Genomic DNA, 13,717 nt, shown 5'->3' with positions numbered 1-13,717 from the left:
AACGTTTACATGCTAGTTCTAATATCGTAGACGTACGCTTAGAATCCTACACACATAAGGTTTCTAGATCCGGTCGGCAACAGACCATAGATCCGAACAAATAATATCATATATGGCGACATATAACATTTAGCACATAAAAGCATTTTAGGCAACTTTCCTAAAATAAACTAGTGCTCGTGTCTAAATCACAATAGACACACATCTCAAAACTTCACTTAGCATTCTAAGTTTAAGTCTAGAAATCCTACAAATTCCTAGTTCGCTTAAACTAATGCTCTGATACCAACTGTGACATCCCCAAAATCTCGGCCAGAAAAGACCGATTTTCATTTATGCTTTTAAATATTTTCAGAGTAAATCCTTTTGATTTGAAAGAGTTGCGGAATTTGTTCCCAAAAACAAAACATGATAAAACATTGTTTACCGAAGCATTTCATAAAAGAAATGTATTTTCATTATAATCAAAACTCGGGGTGTCATGTTCCGATACAGACCAATAAGCATAAACGAATACATTACAAGTCATATGACAAATATAAACATATGCAGACTTGTAAACAAAACAACTTGATGGTTCATCCATCTCATGCCCTTCCGCCACTACCTGTAATACAATTTAAAACTGAGTGGGTCAGGCTTGGGAGCCTGGTGAGCATATAGGGTTTTCAACCCACAATAAATATCATATTTAATTTTCACCAACTTCCTCATACGAAGTCAGATTTGGGCGTTCTATATATATTCGGAAACCTCGTTTCAATTACTACAACATTAATTAAAGATATTAAGTTTATTTTACACTTAAATTTTGACGCTTATTTTTATTCTTAATTAATCAAACCACATAATTAAGCAATTAAGCACAAAACACATAATACTCAAATAATACAATCTTATTATTTCAAAACACGTTACAAAGGTTAACCTAGACTATTATATTGCTACAAATGGCAAGCCTGAAAACACATGCGTTACAGTTATTTAGGATGGGCTATAAGTCCATGGATAGTCCATGGAGGTTTAACCCATAGAGCCTAAGTAATATGAAAGGTCATGTCCATTAGGGTTTACATGGATGCAATCCTAGACTTTGCTACACAATAAAAGAAGCCCCTTAGCTCCTAAAAAATCGGCAACTAGTTGTTCTAGGAGATCATAAGAGTCGATTTTGTGCAAGTCACTCTCTCACAAGTCCTCCATTGTTGGTGGTGTTTTGTGAAGCATTTGAGGCATCACACTTGGGGTGCTAGGCTGTTAAAGGTCCAAGTTAACAAGATACAACAAGAGGTAAGTCATCTAACTAGTTTTTGTAGTTCAAGTACCCATGCTTTGTATGCTAGTTAGGACAATGCTTTGGAAAATCAAATTCGATGTATAATTATAGAAAACATAGATCCAAAGCATTTAGGGTTGCATGTGCACCATAAGTCTGTTAGAGGGCTCAAAACCCATTAGTGATATCAGACCCTAGGATTGTTTTCTGTTATACTTGATGCTTATTGGTTTTCAAAGTTGAAAAAATTGATTTTCTGGCTTCAGACTGGTGAACTCGCCGAGTCCATTGGCTGACTCGACGAGTCTACTCAGTAACAGACAAACTCAACGAGTCCAATTCATGTACTTGCCGAATTGGTAATCCTTGTGCAAAATTTCGAATTTTTGGCCAGAATTGGGTTAGGATCATTACCCCCAAACTGCTTTTGGAACCATGAAATCTGTTTTTTTGATGTGGTAATGATCATACTTATCCAAGTAAAAGATAATTGTCATAATTTCAAGATTTGTATTAGTTTATATAATTAGGCTAATTTCTTGAAGATTGATGATATGAATTATCTTGTTCTTATGAGTTTAACTAGATCGTGGATGAATTATTTGATTATTGTGTTAATTAAAATAATGATCTAAATGCGTTTAATGGACTTCATAACTTGTTCTTAAGTTATGGAAAATGAAAATACTTTTCGTTAAAAAGTCATTAAACTCATAAGTCATGGAAATGAAAAGTTTTGATGAGTTTCAAAACTTGCCCTCAAGTTTTGGAATTTGTAAAGTCACACTTATGAATACTTTAATTCCAAACCCTAGAATTTTAAAAGATTAAAATTCCACCCTTATACTATTCTAATATTAAAAGATTAATAATTATATATATATGTATAAGACAAGTCAGTCTTACCGTTAGTAGGCCTCACTTACGAAGCCAATCGATAAGGGGGTATAACGTTACTGCCTATAAATGGTGGTTTAATGGGTGTCCACTCTCATCCATTGCTTCCTTGACTGGTGGAGGGTCGTTAGCCGAACGGGTAGGATAGGACATTAATTCTCGTTAAAAGTATAATGAAAAATATAAAGTAACTAAATGTTTTATTAAATTCCCAATCATTAGGAAAAATGTGAAATTGATGCTAGTCCATGAAATTGCACTTTGCACCTTGCCAAGTCATTAATGGAGCGTGTGTGATTAACCGACACATTAGCTAGGACTAGTAAGGGTGGCAAGGGGTAGCTTGATGTTTGTCATAGATCGATGGAGCGTGTGTGGTTAACCGACACATTGATTATGTGATAAATGACATCGAGTATACCTAGCACATTTGCATAGTTATTCACACCTTGTTTGTGATCCTCGGTATCCCAGTTACAAACTTGAAAAGCATAATCGACATTTAAACATGCCATTGAAAAGTTCAATGAATCTCAAAGGAATCTAGGAATTTGAATCCAATTAAAACTTAATAATCAATTTCGTTTTTCATGGTGGAAATTGGTAAATCGTCATTTTACCTACCTTCAATTATTTTGCATTTGGATTACGGCATCTGTCTTCCAAATTGTAAAATATTGTGTTGGGTCCTAGCCTTAATACTTCATTTTGGGTGTTATGTTATGGATTATTATCTAATAGGGGAGTGATTGGCTCCTTCTCTCTCATGAACCTATGTGGGAGACTCGACATTGACGGTACCAACTTCAGTGACTGGATTAGGAACATCAGGATGGTCACTCATTATGAAGACAAGGAATATGTCTTTGATAAGGAGCTTAAGGAAATCGATGAGTCGTCTGCTACTCCTGAGGAGATCGTTGATTTTAGGACTCGTGAGAAGGATACCACCAAGGTGTCTTGTATCATGTTGGCCACTATAACAGATGAACTCCAAAAATCGTATGATGACTTCTACCCTTTTGAGATGCACCAAGACCTGATGGAAAGATACCATCAAAGTGCTCGTCAAGAGAGGTATGAAATCATCGCCTCCATGATAATAACAAAGATGAAGGATGGTGAACCCATCACATCCCACTTAATAAGATGAAACCCTTCATATGTTGTTAGGGGCAGTAGCCCGTTGCTAGACATCAACTATTGTCTATGTCAGTCTGTAATGAATCTTGTGTCGGTGGGATATTGTTTGATCTATATGCTCAAAAATTATTAATGAGTGATATTGCTAATAACATATGATCCGGTAGGCTCACACCTTTATGAAGTTGACACATTTTGTATATTTATTATTAGTATGATTATTAATAAATAATATTAATTTTTGTATTCAATTAGGGAATAATTAATGTTTTGTGAAAATAATAATTAAAAAGAGTATAACTAGTTGTTATTTCATATGGTATGAATTAATAAGTCATGCACAACCTTTTAAATTAGTTGAATCCTTTTTTCTTTTACCTAATAACAGATTATATTTTATAACTTTGAGTTTATAAAATATAAGCAATTTTTCTCCTTTTCTAGTATATGGCCGAAAGTTAAGCGGGCGCAAGAGGTTGCTTGTCAACCTCCCACTCTTGTCGTCGATGCTTCTAAAGTAAGATTTATTACTTTACATTATAATATAGGGTTATTTTTGCTTAAACATAAGTATATAAGGCCCCATTTGTTTGCATCTTAGTAGCACTTAATAACGGACAGGTCTGAATCGGTAAGATTTAGAGTGTTTGTTTATCTCTTATTTTGTGGTCTTAATCTGAATTTTACCACTTAACGAATCACACTTGGAAGGGCATCTGAAAAGAAAAAAAGACGCCCTAGCCCTCTCTTCTGTGCGTTCGCTTTCGCTTGCTTTCTCGCTTCCAGGTTATACTCTCGCCAACTGAAGAAGGCATTCCTCCCATCCTCATCTGTCGTCGTCGCCTCCCTTCCAAGCGTAATCTCATGTCGCTGTAGCCACCCTTCCCAGCGCCATCTCCTGCCGTTGCTTCACCATCGCCGACTTCAGCAACATCATCAGGTTTGGCTTTTCATCTCTTTTCTTCTCTTTTCTTTTCCTAATGTTCTTTAGCCGACTCCAGCAACCGGGTTTATCACTGACTCCTACTTTCCTTCCATCATCATCAATTTTTTTCTTTTGTCTCGTTTTTTTCCTGTTGTTCTTCAAAATCATGTGCTGAAATATATTTTTCTTGTTGATTTCTAAAATCCTGGGTTGATTTCTTATTGATTTCTAAAATATGTTGTGATGTTGATTATAAGTTGTTGATTTCTTGTTGATTTCTGAAAATAAGTTGTAGATTTTGCTGATTCATAACTGAAATCTATTGGTGAAACTTGTTAATAATGTGTTTATTGATATGTGTTGAAATATATTGTTCATTTGCTGAAATAAGTTGCTGATTTTGTTGTTTATGCATTGTTATTTGTTGATTTGTGATGTTTTTGTGCTAATTTTCATGATTTGTGTTGTTTTTGTGCTAATTTTTGCTATTAATGTATTGATTTTTGTTGTTATGTGTTGATTATGTGTTAACTTTTGCTGTTTATGCGTTAACTTTTGTTGTTATGTGCTGATTGTACTATTATGTGTTGATTTTTGTTGTTATATGTTGATTTGTTATTGAAATTAAATTGAGACATGTCATAAAAGAAGCCTAGGATTAGTTGGAAGGTAGAAGCTATTGAAAGAGCTTTTCTAGAAGCATGTTTGCAAGAAATTACGGTTAATGGCCAGGAAGGGGGTAGTTTGAAAGCACTCTCTTAGAGGATTGTAGCTAAAAAATTAGCAAAATAACATAATTTTTTTGTTGAGCAAAAGCAAATGAAAAATCCATACGATTACTTAAAGTCAAAGTTTTCAGCTTGGTTGAAATTAAAAAACAAAACTGGGAATATTAATAATGTCGTAACCAACACCTTTAATCTTTCAGAAGAAGACTGGCAACTAGAAATGAAAGTATTTTGTATTTTTATAAAAAAAAATTATTATTAGGCTTTAATAATCTAATATAATAATTTTCAAGCAGTCGAACAAACATGTTGAAAGTTTGAGAAGAGCGCCACTATCCTTCCCCGACCTTTGTACACAATTGTTTGAAGGCGCGACTGCGACATGCATTCATAGTTGGGGACCAACTTCTACCCTTCCCCGTCCTACTCAAGAGTCAAGCCACTATAGTTTGCATGACTTTGATGACATCGATTGCACTCAACAAGAAACTGTAGGTCTCAGTGATAAGGCATCCGCTCAATAAAAAAACAAAAGACTACAGATACAGCAAAGAGTCAAAATAAAAGTAAAGATAAGGGTAAAGATGCATCGAATTCAAGATTGCTTGAAATTGGAGAAGATATTGCCACAGCTACTAAAATATTTGTGGAAAAGCATACTTCTTCAAATTTGGATGCGTGTATGGAAAAGCTGGAGAAGATAGGATAGGGAATATTAGATCCAAGATACACTACTGTTGTTGCTCTTTTTGGTGAAGGTGCGGATAAGAGGCACGTGTGGTTAACCATTGATCCAACTATTTGTGAGAATTGGGTCAAGACTATTGGAGCACATTATGGAATGTTTCGCTAAGTAGATGTTTTGAATGTTTTGATGTTTTGTTTGGATAACTAGATGTTTGGTTTGAACTAGATGATTTTTTTGGATTACTTGATGCTTAGTTTGAACTAGATGGTTTTTTTGATTACTTGATCTTTGGATTACTAGATTTTTATATGACATGAATGAATTGATGTTTTGGATGAATTTTTAAGTTATATGTTGTTAATATAATTGTTATGTATTTTCAAAATAACAGATTGCTTATGGATTCGAATGAAGAAATTGCATTTTTCATTTTACTATGTTGCTATTGGTTGAATCCAGCATCCAATAGAATTGGAAGGGCAATGGATAATGATTCGGAAATGACCGGTCATCAACATACTCAAGAATTGTTACATGGAACTTCCACACAATGTCATGACCTGATGCGTCTTCCACGTGAAGTGTATGTATTTTTATGCAATCATTTTAGACGAAACAATTGGTTGCAAAGTAGTAAGCATATAAGCATTGAAGAAAAGATGGCTATGTTCTTGACACCTATAGCACATAATATATGGTTTAGGATTATCAAACGAAGGTTTCAACACTCCACAAAAACAGTTCATAGATGCTTGCATGAGGTGCTAAATGCAATGATGATTTTTACAAAAGAAGTTATAGTGCCAACAAATTGTAATGCAACCGTGAATTCATTAGAGAGACATCGTAGGCTAAAAGAAATCTTTCCTGGAGCAACAGGTGCGTTAGATGGAACTCTTGTACATACAGTCGTGCCTGCTGATCAACAAACTCGCTACAGGGGACGAGGAAAAGGTGAGTGCTTTCAAAATGTTTTAGGAATTTGTGATTTTGATATGATATTCACATTCATATGGGCCGGTTGGGAGGGTATAACACATGATTCATGAGTTTTGAAAGAAGTTGCATTTAACCCGACTTCAGGGTTTCCGTTCCCTCCTCCAGGTTTGTAATACTTTTTAAATTCATTCTAAAATATGATTTTAAATTTCTATATATAATACTTCCTTCACTCATGTGTATAGATAAATATTACCTTTGCGATGCTGCATACACCAACACTCGTGGATTTATGACTCCTTACCTTAACACGAGGTATTGGTTAGCCGATTTTCGACGACGGCGTGCGTTAACTAAGGAAGAAAAATTCAATCATGCACATGCGCAACTCAGAAATGTTATTGAACATGCTTACGGTATTTTGAAGGCGAGATTCCCAATCCTAAAGCGAATGACTCATTTTCCTTTTTCAGTGCAAAGAGATATAGTCATTGCTTGTTTTGCAGTCTATAATTTCATAAGGAAATGCGATATTCATGATAAGTTATTTATGACATTCAAGGAGAATAACGGTCAAACACAAGGGGGAGAGAATGATGGCCAAAACGTAGACGATATGGAATGGGGTTTACAAGGCAATGAATACGTAGATAATTTGCGTGACCAGATTGTGAATGAATTGGGGTCAAATTAAATTTGTAGGATTTTATTTGGATTTTAGTATGATTTTGTGGATTTAAAAATATTTATCTTTGATTTTGATTTATGCTAAATTTGGATTTTATATGGTGTTTATATTTTTTTTAATACGTATTGAAGAAATTTATTAGGTTATTTTCTAAACAAACACTTGAATTTAATAAAAATTAAAACAGAAGGGTAAAATGGTCATTTTAATAATTCAGCACAACAATTAAGAGGTTCAAACCAAATAGCATGTTAAACATTCAACTCTTAAAATTTCACACACTCTTAGAAGTTTAGATCTCTTAATAATTTAGATCTTCAAAATTCAGATCCTGCCAAACAGCCTCTAAGAGAGTGTTTTGCATCAGTTTTTTGTTAGTTGTTTAAGCTCTTTTCTTGGTTTCTATATGATGGTTGAATCCTCTCTCTCTCTCTCTCTCTCTCTCCCTCTCTCTCTCTCTCTCTGCTAGTTTGGTCATTAGAAACCCTCTTGAGTTGTCTCATTTAGTACTTATTTTAGTTAAGTACTTAAAGACTTAAGACATTCAAGAATACAAGAAGAAACTAGCATTTTAAGTGTCTTATCTTGATGGTTGATACTTGTAGAGAAAATCATACCCTTTGATTTTTTTATCTTCCCACACCCCAAAACCAAATGTGCTCAAATGTTTCAAAGCTTGTCATTCTAAAACACTATTTGGTTGTTTTTAATATTATTTTAACCTCTATAAATGGATCATAGATGATTTGGTTTTGTTATAAACTCAAAAATAAATTTGTTATTTTCAACACTTCCGTTGACAGGTTTTATGAAAAAATAACTTATATTTCATATAAAAACTCATCATGATATTCAATAAAAATAGATGATCTTCCTTGAAGACGCGTATACCATTCAACTTGTTCGATTAAGTTTTCTTCTAATTATATTTCCCTATAACATTCGGTTAAATGCTTATAACTTTTACTAGTTTCTTGCTCATCATGATGTTCAATAAAAATAGATGATCTTCCATGAAGAGGGAGGATAACATTTAACTTGTTCGATTAAGTTTTGTTCTGATTGTATCTCTCTATAAGGTTCCGTTAAATGCTTATAACTTTTACTAGTTTTTGCTCATTCGCCCCATTAAAGGAAAAGTTTAGTTAAAATGTGTTGTAACATTTGTATGATTCTTTCCACGTCATCAGAACTTATGATCTCCAATTAAGTTATTACGTTTTACGAGGAATCTCAACCATTCTTTCTTGAAGTAATAACTAAACTGTGTTACATCATTTTAATTTAGATTTCAATTCTAGAGGCTCGAGAACTCAGAACAATAACACGCCAACACTAATTAATGACCCAAATCACTAAATCAGTAGAGCCATGACCAAATCAATGAGCCGAGCTTGTTAAAAGTCATAGCACCATGATGTCCACGAGGAAGGCTATGCGGCAGCTCAATGCCCACGAGCTGAGGTTGACGAGAATCGATGAGCCGCACGTGGAGAAGGTCATCTTGGAGAGATGCATTCATATTGGAAAATGGAACCACATACCCCCACTTACCTTCATTGCATCTCCTTATCATACTGCTGGCTCTCCTTTTCGATCCTGTAGATTAACATTCTTCGAAATCCTTTCTTCTTGGGACCACAAAAAGAAATAAAATAAAACTCAATATATTCATCATATCCCTTGTTATTTGTAGCATGACATTCCTTACAAAATCCAATCTTTATTCAAATATCGAGCTTCCCAACACGTATTATAAAACTGTAACATCTTCTGAGGCATATCCCACTATACATGTCATGCTTAATTAGGTGGATCCAATTGCGTTTTGAATCACAAAACAGTTTATTGGGGTTTGTTAATATTATTCACAACATGAAGATCGTCAATTTTCATATATTTTTATTTTTATTTTTGTCTTTATAGCTTCAATTGCTGGTACGCAAGAAGGAGATGATGTATAAATTTATTAATATTTTATATATGATGGGCTTAAGTCTTTAAAGTAGTTGCATGTGCAAAGAACTACTGGAGTAGTCACAAACGCTCCTTTTCATGCAAGAAAATGAGAAGTTAGTGTTTGGTTTCTTGCTTCGATATTTTCCCTAAATGACATTGGAAACAGAGTACAATCCATCTTATAAAAAATATATGTCCTCACCTTCTTTCAAGATAATCTTTATTAATGCAATATATACATACGGACATATATATAATACAGACCAGCCAGTCACTTATCATACATCATGAGGGGGGAGGTGGTTAGGTATGGCGGGTGTGCCATGCATGCATGGGTTGCTCAAACGAAAATGTGGTACCTAGCTAGAAAGGTAACATAGCCAGCTGCACATTGCATGTGTATGTTGTTGCTACGAAAGCTCTACTTAAGGATACGAATATATATATATATATATATATATATATATATATATATATATATATATATATATATATATATATATATATATATATATATATATATATATATATATATATATTATTTTGTTTTTACTAACTATTGTGTGCAAGAATTCACAGATCTAGACCAACGGATTGAATTATAATGAGATAACATCTACAATATAATCACACAAATTTTAACAAAATGGTATTATTGACAATTAACTACATTTATAAAAGGAAAATTTTGGATTTTTAGGGATAATTAATTTTTCTAATTTTAAAAATCAGAATTTTTTAAAGTAATTCAATATTAATTATATCGTATTTTTTATAATAACCGAATTTATTCTGTCAGAATGACATTTTGTTAAAATGATATATATTCTATGATAATGTCTGAATACATATTTTTATAGAGTACATATTTTGATTGAATGCCAGAGTATATATTCCTATATAATGAAAATCATATCTTATCATTCTTCAAACGAAATAACAACATTTTTTGATTGAATGAACTTTCTAAGAATAACAATTTTTTTGATACAAGTTATTTGTCATCAAATTCTTAAAAAATTAAAAGCTTAATATACTATTATATTATAATAAAACACTCACTAATAACAAAAGAGACACAATTTGTAGATTATTTTAACCGAATATTGTACCAGAATATATTATAACATATAGTATTATCATTATATTGTTGATTATTCTAATTAAATATTCTACTAGAATATACATTCTGGTAAAATACACTCTCGTTCTCCTTGTATTCTTCTTTTCCCACATCACTGACAGCCTCTTCAAAATCTATATACATATAAAAAACGTAATCAACTTTCAAATATTAAAAAATAAAATGCATTCTAAGATAATAAAAACTATAAATTATGACAGAATGTAGTAGAAGAAACTATAAAAGCTAACAGAATGCAGTAGTAACTATAAAATTCAGTGCATTCTAAACGCAATAAAAACTATAAATTCTAAGAGAATCCACTATTTTTTACCATAATTCATAAATACCATATAATTAATATTGAATATAAAGCCTCAAAATTTTGAACTAATCCATAATAAACAATCTTAATCTACGTCACTACAAATTCTCATCACTAAAAGAAAAAACAAGAAAAAAAATATTTAATACCTATAACATATTGGACTCCGTATTTTTAGAAGATGTTCAAGTTGATCTTAGATCAAAAACTCGAACATGAATGTTGAACCCACAAAACATAATCCACCTATAACAAAGAATGAATTCATTTTAACTCAAAATCAAGTGAAATTAAAGTGAAAGATTACAATCCAATAAGAACTTGGATATGTCACAATAGGGTGAATAATCGGCTGTTGCATCTCAAACTGGAACAAACTTCAATTGGCAAGATATTTCAAACAAAAAGAAGGCGATTAGAGTTTTCTTAACATAAAAGAAATGGGAAAAAATAATTCTCACAATAACGGACTTCAATCGGTAGTTTACGGATGTAAAATCGAAGAAGCGAAGACCTCAATGGCGTCAATTTAGGGTTCTAACATAGTGGCGGCAAGGAAATCAACATCGTTTGGGTAAGCAGCGATACTGTGGCTGCACACATTCTTTCAACAAGAATAGAATACAATCGAGGGATGATGGTGATGAAAAAATAATTATATATGTGAATCATTGGTTTCTGAAACAATAAAAATGCATCAGGTCTCCTTTGTTCAAGATACGAATGGTGATCGATAGTTCCCTATTTATTTATGTTTATGCGTTTTATTAGGGATACAACTATTATATATTTGTTATACCATAATTAATTATTAGCAAAAAAACCAGATATACACTTTTGATTTAATTAATTACTTAATTAATTGCTAATTTGTGATTGGTGTATTTATGAACACAATAACTGCTACAAACATTTGAACCTAGCTCTCTCTCCTTCTCTCTCTCTGTGTATATATATATATATATATATATATATATATATATATACACACACACACACACAGAGAGAGAGAGAGAGGTTAAAATCTTTCTCACATCTATTGTGTGCTAGAATGCACCAATAAGAATTTAGTAAAAATTAAATTTATATTAAATGATATCCATACTTATAAATTCTTTTTATAGAAACTAATTAAATTCGTCATTAATGTCAACAATAATGTTATTTCAGAATGAACTCATATTTAAAATAATGAGAGTGTATTCTAGCAGAATGAGAGTGTATTCAAGCAGAATCAGAGTGTATTATAGTATAATACACTCTTGTTCTTTATATTCCATGCAACTTTATTCTATTTTAAGTGAGTGAGTCCTGAAACAAAAAACGTACCCACACATAAAAACTTAAATGTGAATTCATTCTGAAAGAATGTTATTGCTAACATTAACGATGAATTTAATTAGTTTCCATAAAAACAAAATTATAATTAACGATATCATTTAATATACATACAATTATGGAAATCATTTAATATATATCTTTAGTTAATTAAATAATTATTTAATTTACTATATTTCTATTGGTACATTCTAGCACACAATAAATGTAAGAAAACACATTATCCTAGCCATATATATATATATATATATATATATATATATATATATATATATATATATATATATATATATATATATATATATTGGGGATGGTTCATTTGAGATTAAAAAAAATTGAAATCTTGAGATTTAATCATAGCCACATATTTCTAATATGTCGTTCAAATGTTCCGGCATATCGACGACAATGGGGTATACCTAATAAAAAATGATTATACATGTTTATACGTATATGACTAATCATAAATGATTATACATATATGTATGTTTTATAGATTGAGTAATCATAAATAAATATGACAGTTGGTGGCAGAAGATGTGGTGGTGATAGATATGGTAGTGGTATTACTAACAAGGGTGACAGAAGTGGGGTCGGCTGGTGTTAGAGGTGGTGGTAGTGATGGTGGTGGTGGTGGTGGCGGTTATATTGTGGTGTGGATGGTGGCGGAGAAGAGAGAAATAGACGGCGCTGTATAATTATTTATGCGTGAGGGTTAGAGCGGCAGATATGAAATACGTGGCTGAGTTTGAATTTCAAGATCTCTGTTTTATTTTTAATCTCAACAGAACCTCTTTCTCTCTCTCTCTCTCTACATATATATATATATATATATATATATATGTGTGTGTGTGTGTGTGTGTGTGTGTGTGTGTGTGTGGAAAAGTTCAATAGAAAACTATTATTAATAAAATAACCAAGGATACTCTAAAGCGTTGAAATTTAAAGCGATTAACGATAAAAATGAAGGGTTGTATACTTTACAACGGACGCAAATGCACCGGATTACAACAAAACACACCCTTTTTTAAGTTTAATTTTTTATGCCATTTTTTATCAATATATATATATATATATATATATATATATATATATATATATATATATATATATATACCATTGTTAGTGATTTTTCGTCATCTTTCCATAGACATCCATATTGATATGTAAAAATAATTTTTTTTGTTTAAAAAACCCACTTAATTTTCTTTTTTTTTTCTATTGAAAAGTTTGTCTATTTTTTATAGAAAAAAAATAATAAATATATCAAATTCATACTTTTTGGTACTCTTTAAACATATATTTATATTAATGTTAAAAAAACGATATTTCAGTTCAGATTCACAGTGTATATAACATTAAGTCAGATTCACAATGTGAATTTGAAATGATTGAGCTTTTCACGTTGTGAATGTTAAAATTTTAAATATTTAAAGTTTATATTCATAGTGTGAATCTATACTGATCAAGGTTTTTTTTTGGTCGGTGTTGATGTTTACTAATATAGTACAAAAAAATAACATTTTTGGTATAATTCCTTTTTTTTTATAAAAATAAACTTAAATATTGAAAAAACTAACAAAATGAAGTGAGTTTGTTCTAGAAAAAAAAGTTCGTTTTTATATATATCAACATTGATCTCAATGGAAAATTGACGAAAAATCGAGAATAACGGTATATTCGTTTTT

General features: G+C 31.7%; 1 protein-coding gene across 1 annotated transcript; it reads left to right on the top strand.

Moving 5' to 3' along the window:
- The first annotated feature begins 6,055 nt into the window (after positions 1–6,055).
- On the top strand, positions 6,056–7,290 carry LOC111880040 (uncharacterized). The gene is made up of 2 exons (XM_023876452.1): positions 6,056–6,611; positions 6,842–7,290. Exons 1-2 carry the CDS (start codon positions 6,056–6,058, stop codon positions 7,288–7,290), a joined length of 1,005 nt encoding a protein of 334 aa, XP_023732220.1.
- The last annotated feature ends 6,427 nt before the right edge of the window (positions 7,291–13,717 follow it).

This window comes from Lactuca sativa, chromosome 2 (assembly GCF_002870075.4).
Source record: "Lactuca sativa cultivar Salinas chromosome 2, Lsat_Salinas_v11, whole genome shotgun sequence".
Lineage (NCBI taxonomy): Eukaryota > Viridiplantae > Streptophyta > Magnoliopsida > Asterales > Asteraceae > Lactuca > Lactuca sativa.
This window is presented reverse-complemented; position numbering and strand designations above follow the sequence as displayed.

Excerpts from the sequence above, each read along its gene's own strand:
- LOC111880040 (XM_023876452.1), top strand. The coding sequence starts at position 6,056 with ATGGATTCGAATGAAGAAATTGCATTTTTCATTTTACTATGTTGCTAT. Across the intron at positions 6,612-6,841 it reads CTACAGGGGACGAGGAAAAG|ATAAATATTACCTTTGCGAT; the intron begins GTGAGTGCTTTC and ends TCATGTGTATAG.